This window comes from Bidens hawaiensis, unplaced genomic scaffold (assembly GCF_021521415.1).
Source record: "Bidens hawaiensis isolate Kalapana, Puna unplaced genomic scaffold, B.hawaiensis_p1.1 tig00008505_1, whole genome shotgun sequence".
Taxonomy (NCBI): domain Eukaryota; kingdom Viridiplantae; phylum Streptophyta; class Magnoliopsida; order Asterales; family Asteraceae; genus Bidens; species Bidens hawaiensis.
In genome coordinates this window covers 522,717-534,830 of record NW_027491606.1, presented here as the reverse complement: position 1 = coordinate 534,830, position 12,114 = coordinate 522,717, and the positions used below count along the sequence as shown (strand labels likewise).

Sequence of the window (12,114 nt, the reverse complement as noted above, 5' to 3'; positions counted from 1 at the left end):
AATCTAAACTCAATGGAAACTACATGTATATTTTTGTTTGATAAAAACTTCAATGTCTGGTCAGGGAAATTGGTTGTTAAGGAGTCCATTGATTTGTACTAATGATTGGCTCAACATGCACCAAACTTTGGTTGTTACATTCTTAAGTAACTAGATGAATTCAGGTGACCTAAGTTGATCTACTTAATTAAGAATGTACGTAACAACTTAGGTTAATTTAGATAGTTTTTAATGGTTAACCTGCTAATTGCTAAATAATTTATGATTTTATAGGAGAACAATATTGGAGGAGAAAATTACTGTTTGCGTCCCTGTGGTTTTAAGGCGGAGGCATAATGAGTCCCCGAAATTTTTTTTGAACTAGTTGAGTCCCTGCCTTTACTTAAATTTCAAGGTAAACTTTCATTTTACTGAAACCACAGGGACTTAAATTGTTCGTTTCTGAAACCGCAGGGACTCAAATTGTTCATTTCAGAAATTACAGGGAGTCAACCAATTTAAATTTTTTTTCGAGGACTCATTATGTCTCCGCCCTAAAACCACAGGGACGCAAACAGTAATTTTCTCATATTTGAGAGACTACTAACATTGTTAAAATCAGTAATGTCTTGGTTGGATGAGGAATCGAGCTCCAAGTCATTTTGTTTCGTAATAGTTGAATCGTTATTAGTAGGCCAACGTATATGATTAATTATATATACCTTTGTTTATCATGTATCGTTGAAAAGTTAAAACTAGTTATTTAATATGTAGTTGAGTAATTATACTAGGCCTGTTTAGTGTATGATTGTACGAAACCTCCATAATGAAACACGTGGCTTGTGGGTGAGAAGTACAAAGCTCATTTATCTTAACCATATATGTCTTGATCAAGGATCTAAATCATTTCTTACATTTGTTGATCAAAATATCATAAAAAATAGGTAGTTTATTGCAACTTCTAAAGAAGAATGTCAATTGTATGCCTTCGGTCACATTAGTCGTTTCACTTATAAAACAAGCTTTTAGAACCTGGCGTTGACAGAAAAAATGGAGAGTTACAAGTACTCAGCCTAGTAAGAAGGTACTGAGGAACTAAAGATCGAATACTAAACCTAGGCAGGAAGCACGTAAGAATTACTCGTCAAGTAGTCGCCCGTCTAAACCGATCGGTCCTTACTTCCCAAAGCAAAGGTTTTTTTAGGGAGTAAGTTGATTACTAAACTAGGTAAATATGATAGGCCGGCTTCCTAAAAAGTAAATACATACAAAGTTTGGGAAGTTTAGGAATTAAAATACTATAATACTATTAAAAAATTCGAAAAATCCACCCAACACAAACGATAACGACAGAACGCAATGACAAATACCAATAAAAAAATCCATGGAAGCTCGTTTCTGAGATACCAAATTTATATAACTCTCTTTATTCTTCAGCTTTTCGTGTCTCAGCCATTTCGTTCAACACCTGCAACTATTTCCCGCAGGTAATTTAATACTCAAATCCTTCCTTATATTCTTTTACAAAGCCTTTCTCGTTTATATCTAAATTTGGGTTTGTAACTTTTCACATCCATCAAAGAAAGAACTTCGGTATGCTTTGATTCGATTCGATTCGATTCACTTTTACAAAACTCTCATGATGATAACTCTTTTTTCCCTGATCCTCTGTTCCTAATTAGCCTATTGTTTAACTTTAATGGGTGTTTTTAAATCTCGTCATGTGATTCATCTGTTCATACTTTATGATTTGTTTCCACTACTTGTAAATTGTAATTATGTCTGTCGTACCTTTATTAGTTGTCATCATTATACTTATACCACTGCTCACATGCTGTCTGGATTTTTACTACGGAAAATACGTGAAAGAAAAATTTGCTTTTAAAAAATTTAACTTTTTAATAATTTGGCCGGTTTCAAACCGTAAGCCGAACAAATTTTAAAGTTTCTAAAGCGTATATTCTTTGCTACCTTTCTTCATTAATATGTATTTAACTCCTCAGTAGGGTCTGCATTAATTTGGCATTGATGCATTTTATAGTTGTTTTAATGGTCTTATGTATTGCACATGCTCAATGATTTAAATCATAACTTTTTAGAAAACTGATTATTATTTACTTATAGTTGTTGATGCTGCAGAATTTGTATTTACTAATTATCTGATATACGTTCCCAGTTGAATTCAACTGATTTCCACAATGCCTCCAACTTACTTCCCGCTGCGATGGGAGAGCACCGGGGACCAGTGGTGGTACGCCTCCCCCATCGACTGGGCGGCTGCCAACGGACACTATGATTTAGTCCGTGAGCTTTTACGCCTCGACACCAACCATTTAATAAAACTGTCATCATTAAGGCGTATACGTCGCCTAGAAGTTGTGTGGGACGACGAAGCACAGTTTGATGATGTGGCCAAAAACCGCTCATTAGTAGCCCAAAAGCTCTTACAAGAAGGTGATGCCAGAAAGGGGAAGAACTCCTTGATCGGCTCGGGTTATGGTGGGTGGTTACTGTACACTGCTGCCTCTGCGGGTGATTTTTCGTTTGTTCAAGAGTTGTTACATAAAGACCCGCTTTTGGTATTTGGTGAAGGGGAGTATGGTGTGACTGATATATTATATGCTGCTGCACGTGGTAACAACACCGAGGTTTTTAGGTTGGTTTATGATCTTGCAATGTCTCCTAGTTTTATGTCGGGCAATGGTGGGGGGTTCGCAGCACATGCTGGGGAAATCCCGGCTGCTTATAAGCAGGAAATGAAGAACCGTGCGGTTCATGCGTTGGCACGAGGGGGTAATTTGGGTATTTTGAAGGAGGTTGTTGGTGATTGTTGTGATGAGATGGTTTTGGGGTATAGGGATATTCAAGGGTCGACTGTTTTGCATACTGCAGCGGGACGAGGACAAGTCGAGGTACGTTTCTCTTTTCCTTTCGGTAATTTTTGACGGATTATACGAACACCAGTGACACGTATTCACACATTACTGACTGGCAGCTCAAACATCCTGTATAACCTATTGTATATAGTTAAACGAACCTTTTAACCTTATTCCGCTTGTACGATATGTGAAAAGGTTATACGGCCAGTATGAAAATAAAATAAGGTTTTATGCAAGCCCGTATGATAGGGGTGTGCGGTTTGAATGGGTCGGTTTTGGGTTCAAACGAAGCCAAAACGAAAGTTTTGCTTTTGAGTTTTTGAGGACAGTTAGGCTTGGTTTTTTGGTTTTGGTTCTTTCGGTTATATCATTTAGGTTTGAAATATATTTTTTTTGGGGGGGGGGGGGGGGGGGGGGCAAATAATGAATTTCGGCCTAAATCGTTTTGTTAGTTAATGGTTAACTGATTATTATACGTTTGGGCTAGACTATTTATGAAATTACTTAACATTCTGTTCGGTTTTTTCGATTTTACTTACCCGCAAAACCGAAAGCAAACAGAAAATTCGGTTTACAAAAACATAAAACTAAACTATTGGATTTTGTTTGGGTTCGGTTATTTCGGTTCAGATTTTTAGATATTTTTTCGGTTTAAATTACATGCTAAACCGAACAGAAGATACAGCATTTATGAAAACATAAAATCAAACCGTTGTTTTTGTTTGTGTTTGGTTATTTCCATTTCTTCTGGTTACAGATACCTTTTTTGGGTTTCATGCGCACCCCCTGGTATATGGAAACGTTATATGGGCCTTTTAAATGCGTTCTGCAAAATTATACGACTCGTATAACCTTATACAGCCGTATAACTTTACTGAAGCTGACGGATGTGCCAGTATACATCCTGAATTTTAACACGACACACAAAAATGAAGCAAAAATATAAACACAAAAAAACTTAATGAAACTTGTTATAAAATGCAGGTGGTTCAATATCTAGTCTCTACATATGATATCATAAACTCAACTGACAAACAAGGCAATACACCTCTACATATAGCAGCTTCAAGAGGCCACATCTCTGTCGTTGACTTTTTGGTCAAAGCATCACCATCTTCCCTGCACACCAAAAACAATGCCGGCGAGACGTTTTTACACGCTGCCATTGCCGGGTTCCAAACACCCACATTCAGACGACTCGACCGCCAAATCATCCTCATGAAACAACTAATATGTTCAAAATCGTTTAATATTGAAGAAATAATAAAGGTTACAAATAATGAAGGTAGAACAGCTCTTCATCTAGCAGTGCATGGTAACATTGACAGTGATCTGGTGGAGTTGATCATGACCGTTCGTTCGATTAACGTTAATAAACGCGATAATTATGGTATGACTCCGCTTGACTTACTTAAACAACGACCTGTTTCGGTTTCTTCAGAAATCCTCATTCGACAACTTATGTCCGCCGGTGCGGTGATTACTGATCAAGATTATTATTCGGCTCGAAAAATTCTTGCGAATCATTTGAGAAAAGGGAGCGCGGGTGGAAGCCCGGGAACCACGTTTAACGTTTCGGATTCCGAAATATTTTTGTATTCGGGAGTCGAGAATTCTCCCGGGACACCAACTTTGGGCTCAGGTTCGGGCCCGGGGCTTGTTCCAAACCCGAGCCCAAACCCAGAAGTCAAAAATTCCAGCAAGAAGAAACATAAAGGTATAAAACGGTTCCTTCGGTGGCCCAAAATGAAGAAAACAGGAGATTCTGGCTCTGTTACGGGCTCGGTTGCGGGCCCAGTTTCGTTGAGGGAGAGATACTCGAAGCCCGTGTCACCAACGAACAACAAACGAACGCTTGCGGCTCGGAGTAATCTTGCGAGTCCAACTGCTAAAAAGAAAGTTGCTTCGGGTCTAGTGAACGGGGTGATGCAAGCGATGCCACGTGTCAACCGGCGGTCACATTCGCGTTCTCACTCATTCTCGAGGTCGTCTGTGTCTTCATATAATTCGCATACGGGTGTTGACATAGCAAGTGGGTCGGGCTTAAACCCGATGTTTGATGATGGAGTTGTTGGCAAAGAACACGGTGTGGCAAACAGTAGGAAGTCAGTTAATCAGTACTTTTGTTTCGGTGGGTCCCGGTTGCCTGCGGAGCCCGCAGGTTGTGATGAGATGCAGCAACACGAGATCTATGATCGGTATGTTCTATCGACGGCTTAATTAATCATGTAGCCTGTTGTAATCCTGTTTTATGTTGATGTGTAAGGTTGTTGATTTAGCTTTCATAATGAACTTCAAGTCTTGAACCTTGTTTGAATGCAATGTTTTGTTGCATTTGTAAGTAAGTGTATGTTTGGTTTCAATTTAGATGAAAGGCCATCAGTATGGGCTGTGATTTGACTACTCTATTTTCTTGAAGAAGAGAGGCCCAAATGGCATAAGGCCCAATGATCTGTTTATAAAATCGGGAAGCTAAGAGTGAGCAAAGGAATAGATTACCATTTACCAATCCGAGTAACTGAACGCTTGCGGCCCGGGCCCAAACCCGGAAGTCAAGACTTCCAATAAGAAGAAACATAAAGATATAAAACGGTTTTGGGCCTCGTCTTGCTGAGGGGAAGATACTCGAAACTATTGTCGCCACCGAACAGTAAACGAACGCTTGTGGCTCGGAGTAATCTTGCGAGACCAGTAGCTGAAAAGAAAGTTGTATCGGGTTTGGTGAACGGGGTTATGAAAGCAATGCCACATATAAAACGGCGGTCGCGTTTGAATTTGAATTTGAATTTGATTTCGATTTCTCGGTCATTTGTGTCGTCACATAATTCACATGCGAGTGTTGATATTGCAAGTGGGTCAGGGTTGAATGCGTTGTTTGATGATGGGATTGGCGGTTAAGAATTAAGTGTGGTGAATAATGAAAGTCGGTTAATCAATACTTTTGTTTCGGTAGGTCCCAGTTGCATGTGGAGCCCGCAGGCTGTGATGAGACGCAGCAGCACAAGATCTAACGTTATGTTTTGTTGACGGCTTAAAAAGATTTAGTGGGTCGGTCAACCGTGTAGCATGTAATTGTAGTTTGTTATTGGTTATAACTGCATGTCCGGCATTTAAAAGTTCGATATGTTGTTATAATGAGCTTGGTATAACAGCATAATAGTATCAGGTTAGTGTCCTGTATAACGCAGTTTGAAAAATATAGAAAACATCAAATATACACATATGAATTGCATAATGAATATTAAATCATTGGTAATTGCATATTTCTTAAAACACATAGATTAGTAAGAATAATTTGTATTTGTATTTTAAAAGAATTCAAAATTGATGGTTATGAATCTAGGGAAAAGTTAAAATACAAAGGTAGACAAAAATAAAATAAAATAAAAACCGAAAAGACACAATGACGAAATGAACAAAAGACACAATTATAACTAAAAAAAAGACACAATAAATCGCAAAATATAACACAATACCGAACAAAATATAATACAATGTTGACTAATATAACACAACTAACTTTAAAGCGCGTGTAACACACGAGATGATCCAAATAATAAAGTTATAAATAAAGGAAATAACAAGTTTATAATTTTGAGGGGGCTTCTCAACTTTGGCATAATGACAAGTTGACAACACATAAAAATAACAAGTTAAGCTGCTCAATTTTGTGAATGGTTTGCTTCATTTGAGCATAATTTTGTATGACATGCTTCACACACTATAGTTTAATCACCATTAAAGGAAAAAATCAATGTTAACACAAATGTTTCAAATTTGATAAAAATTAGAAGTATTGATAGGCTTGGAGGTAGCATGTCGAAAGTGTTCGCCGTCTTTTCTTAAATTTTAATAGTTGTGGGAAAAATATTCAATTAGCCAAATCCCGAATCTTTCATTATTTCCAAAAATGTCATTGAAAATAAATTCGAAACCTAAATCACATTTTAAATTCTAACTTTCTTTTATTTGGCATTTTCAAGTCAAAACTTTGAACCCGTAACAAATTTAATGATAAATTTACTGCGTTCTCAAACTTTTAAAAATACTTATATTACCCTTTTTTGACCCGTAACAATCAAATTTAAGTTCCATAAAAAACCTGAAATAGTCATTGAGAAAAAAATTGAGAAACTGACTACGATAAACTTTATTATATATGAAAGTGAATGGCATATATTATTACATTTTAATATATATATATATATAGTTTAGTAAATTAACTGAAAAAATAAATGAATAGATTTAAAGCATATATTTCTAATTTATAAAAATATTTATATTTATAAAAATGTATATATATATATATAAAATAAAGTTTAAAGAAAAATGAATAATTTAATCATGTTATAATAATATAAAGTTTAATGAAGTGTAAAAGAAAAGTGAATAATTATTTATCTATAACATAATTATTAGTTTTGAGAGAAAAAAAGTTGTGAGGTTTAACCAAAAACTGACACGTGTCCACAATTATTTTACTTTATCAGAATAGGTAGATGTCAAGAAAAAAAAATACACAATCAATGACGAAAATAAACACAAAACACAATGATAAACAAAAAGACACAATGGTCTTTTCACTCAACATTGTGTCTTTTTCGAGTTCTTATTTTTTTAAGAATGAGAAGACGGTGGAAACATTTTTGTGTTTTTACTTTTTTTTTTTATTAAATTTTGAGTTATGATTTTTTATTTATTTATTTTTAATTTTTTTGAAGGGTTTTTTTTTTGTGGCTATAAATCATTCTCATTTTTTTTATTTTTGTCTCCATTTGTAGAATAACTTGACCCTATGAATCTATACCGATTAAGGTAAATAAAAAGTTAATATCAATTAATCCTAGTTGAGTTGGTAAGACACAAATATTTGAAAAAAAACAATATAGGTAGTGAGGTTGATTCCCACCAACAATATGTTTTTCATTTTATCATTACGGTTCAAAACCATCAAAATGAGACAATTTAAATTAAATAAAAATAGATAATGAAGTGAATTTTGTTAAATTGAAAACTTGTACGCATACTATGTGAAGGGCTTAGTTGAATATCATGTGAGCAATAGATCTTTTTCTAATTGTATAGTTATATAGTTAGATAGATATAGTGGGTCTTTAACCGACCTTATATATTTACGAATTTCCCTTACAATTTTGTATATATTGCAAAACGAATAAAGAAAACTCTTAATTTGACACATAAGTATATTCTATTACCACGATTACGTAAGTGATTGCTGAAAAAGTGTAATTTATAACAAACACACGACATATATAGTTTTTAATGGGGTTGACTGACTATATACAAATCATACGAAAGGACACATGTGCACCTCTTGATGAAGATGGTATGATAGAGATAGGAGGGATGAAACAAATTTTAAACATTAATTTATTTTCACAAATATAAAACGAATTAAATGCATTCCTTGTAATGTTTTTTTAACAGGTAATCTTTACAAGGTTACGGTAAATAACCAGTGAAGCAAAATTTGAACCCAACACCTTTTTTCAGGGAAATAATATGCTTAGCATTACCCCATTTTCATTATTGAATTTGAAGGTTATCTTTTAAAATTTTGCCTTTTAGTATCCACCGTTTCATATATTCCGGTCAATTTTGGTGGCACCAAGTATGGTATGTTGACTGACCGACTTAATACAAGTCCATTGTGTTGAAATAATTATGCAACGCAACTGCTGGCCTTTTTGACAATTATTTGCAACTTGCTAGCTTTGAATTTTCGTTGCATCACCATTCTGCTAGTGACCTCTAGCGGTTTCGAATTGTTAATATTTGGTGTAGGGTCAACGTTATAGGTAGAGCACTAGAGCAGCTTGTGGTTCATATGACTCCAATTACCGTAGGCCTAACTGCCTCAGAATTTCGTTGTTTCTATTATTCTAGCTATCTACATCTATAATTTTCTTTTTCATGGTTTAGAATTTATTTTTGAATTTTTAGAAAAGTACGTTATTAATATTTAGGTAACATTGTAGTTACATGAGTACATCGCTTGTCGTGTTAGGTCTTGAAGTAGTGTGGATAGGACAAAAGAACGTATCAAACCATAGAGAAACCCGTTTGAAGGGATACAAAAGAACGCATTGCCGATATTTGAAAGGATACAAAAGAACGTATTACCGATATATCGTCTAAAATATACCAAAAAACATGTAACTGCTATCAAACAATCAGCATCATTGAGCTTCACAGACAGAGGGCCTCTCTCCTCTCACGGTCTCGCCTTCTCTGCCCTACCCCTCATTGATATACTGTATAAAATATACCAAAAAGTGTAACGGCTATCAAAGCATCTGCAGCACTAAGCTTCACAAACAGAGGAACTCTCTCCTCTCACCTCTCCGCCCTATCGCCGTCTGGCCGTCGATCAAGAGGGATTCTGTGACATTCGTCAATTTCGGGTCTTGTTTGTATTCGTTTTTGTATTTGTTTATTATGTAAACCGACCCGATTTGTAAACCGAAGCTTATGTTATAATCAAAATGATGGATTTATGTTACAATATTGTTTCAAACTTGTTGGGTCTTGAAAACATCCTATTTTTATTTGTATTTTTATTTATTTATTTTTTTGTTGTTTTTTGTTTTTGTCTTGATCCATTTTGCATGAAAACTCTTGTGTCTCACACCCATATTTGACCACCAACATTACCCTATATATACACCACCTTTCCTCTTCATTTTCCCTTGCTACAACTCCAAAAAAAAAAAAACTCTCTCAAACATCAAAGATTCAAGGTTATCTTCTTAAGTGTTCTTGAAGGATTTTGGTCTTTCATCTTAATTAGTTTATGTAGCCTTATTAATACTTGTTTATGGTTGTGCAACATATATATAATATACACCCCTTGTTTACCTTTGGTAATTACTTCTCCGATTCCGGTCGGTGAGGTTTCGGACCCCATAAGGCAAGACTTCATGGAGGACTTCGTGTCCTTGATATATATACATCTATGTAACTTGTTCATACATATTAATCTTGCTTATTTTAGTTTGTTGGTCATGTTTACAAGTTCCATGGTTATGGGTTTTTAAGAGTCTATGCTTCGGTTTAACCGTAAATAGCTCTAAACCGTAAACCGAACTTTGTTACTAGTTTTATTTATTTAAACATACTTAGTGTTAGATCTAAGTTTCTAAAATCATTTTTACAAATTCTATGGTTATGGGTTTGTAGAATCTTACCTCGGTCTTAACCCGAAACACGATCCGAACCGAAAACCGAACTTTTGTTTAAAGACTTTATTGTTAACTTTTGGTATTTTTTTTATTTGTACATTATTATACAAGTTCTTTAGTGTTTGGACATGTGGAAACCATCTATGAACTTGTTGTGAGATGGAAACCGAACCAAACCGATTCTTGCTCGCTTAAGACACACAAGTGTGTTTTTTTAGCCATCAAGACTTGTATATTTCTTTAAAAATAGTTACAAATTGATTTTTAAATATTTTCTTAAGTACTTGGAAATGTTGGATCCAACTTGATCTCATAACAAAGTTTGGACCGACAAAACCGAACACTCGCTTAACGTGCGTTGTTAGTTCTAAAACAATGGAACTACATACTTGGTTAAGTCTTATTAAATTTTATTGAGTTATCTCATAACATTCAATATTTTGGAAAGTTGACTTTGGGTTTGACCAATTATCAAGACCCGAACCGACAACCCGAACACTCGATAAAAAAAACCCGTTTTAGTATCTTTATTCCAAAGGGATTTGCATTCTTGCATTTTACCCACCTTATTACTTAACATAGGTTGAGTAAATATTAAGGTTAGATACTTTAACCCGGTTTCGAGCAAACTTACATTTTTAAAGGGTTATTATTATAAATTCTTAAATAGTCACATTTTAAACCTTGAACTTTAATTATTTACATTTCTCAACATCTATTTTGTTTAAAGACCTTCAAGACAACCTTTCTAAATTCAAGACTTCTTTTCTTTTTAGGCATTGTGCGTTTAACTCGTCGTTCCGACAAATCTCCAAATTATCATCTTTCAAGTTTATCACTTTAAGGTGAGTACTTCATACCCCATTTTCCATCTTTTATTTTGGGGGTGACATTTCATACTTATTCAACAAAATGCTTTATATTTGAATCTTAAACCACAAACGTAATTGTATACTTTACCTAAATAATTGCTCGATTTGGTGTTCTATGCTTATATGCCTATGTGTTTATTGCTTTTGGTTGGTGGAACTATAAAATCCTAGACTATTTGGCATCCCCTTATAGCAAGGTGTCGTTAACGTAATGCAATTAACGATAACTATAAAATCCTAGACTATTTGGCATCCCCTTATAGCTAGGTGTCGCTAATGTGTTTAGCGATATCTATTTATCTAAATTACCACTTTTATTTATCGTTTCGTATTCAAGTTTTGTGGCTATCTTTATTATATACTAATAAGATTAAACTTATGAATTGCTCACCGACCTTTGTGTTGACAAACTTTATTTTATGAAATGTTGCAGGTTTGCATCTTGGTTGATTTATGATTGTGAAGAAAACGACATGAAAGACCTTAGGATATTAGTAAAAATGAACAATATCAATTTGCCATATTTTGTGATATCTTGTTTATGGTTATTTTATGGATAATTGTTATGTGACATTTTCGATGTTGTGAAATGAAATGAGTTTATTAAATACTGTCACTTTAATTAGTGTCATGTGCTTATGGACAATCGTTACACCTCGGCATGTTCCGCCGCCTTTGGTCGGGGTGTGACAGATTCTTTTGATCATATCTTCATATTTTCTACTCTTTCTTTCACATCAGCTAAAGACATCCACGAGTGGAGATGGTTGCTAAACACTACTATTCTAACTATACACCAAACTAGAGAATTTTCTTCTATTCTCAACCAATACTCATGTTGTTTTTCAGCTTATAATAACTATTGAAAGTGTTGTATGAGTTATATGAAATTGCAAATCATTTTCTAATCGTGTGCTAAAAGTCTACCTAAATCATGTAAATAGCTAATACTCATAGGGGCTGTTTGGTTCACAGAATGTTTTGCAAGGAATTGGAAATGGAATTTTAATTTGAATTTGAATTTGAATTTGAAATGATTTCCTTAGAAATCCTTCATGTGTTTGGTTGGTACATTTGTTAATGGAATTGGAATTTAAAAACATGTAAAAAGACATAATTACCCTAAACTAGTAAATACATAACACTAGCCTACACCATATCGAACCGATATTCTTTAAGGCA

At 34.7% G+C, this 12,114-nt stretch overlaps 1 protein-coding gene across 1 annotated transcript; it reads left to right on the top strand.

Moving 5' to 3' along the window:
* Positions 1-2,155: 2,155 nt before the first annotated feature.
* Positions 2,156-5,078, top strand: LOC143529152 (uncharacterized). Its single transcript, XM_077025000.1, has 2 exons — positions 2,156-2,891; positions 3,843-5,078. Exons 1-2 carry the CDS (start codon positions 2,178-2,180, stop codon positions 5,076-5,078), a joined length of 1,950 nt encoding a protein of 649 aa, XP_076881115.1. The 5' UTR covers positions 2,156-2,177.
* The last annotated feature ends 7,036 nt before the right edge of the window (positions 5,079-12,114 follow it).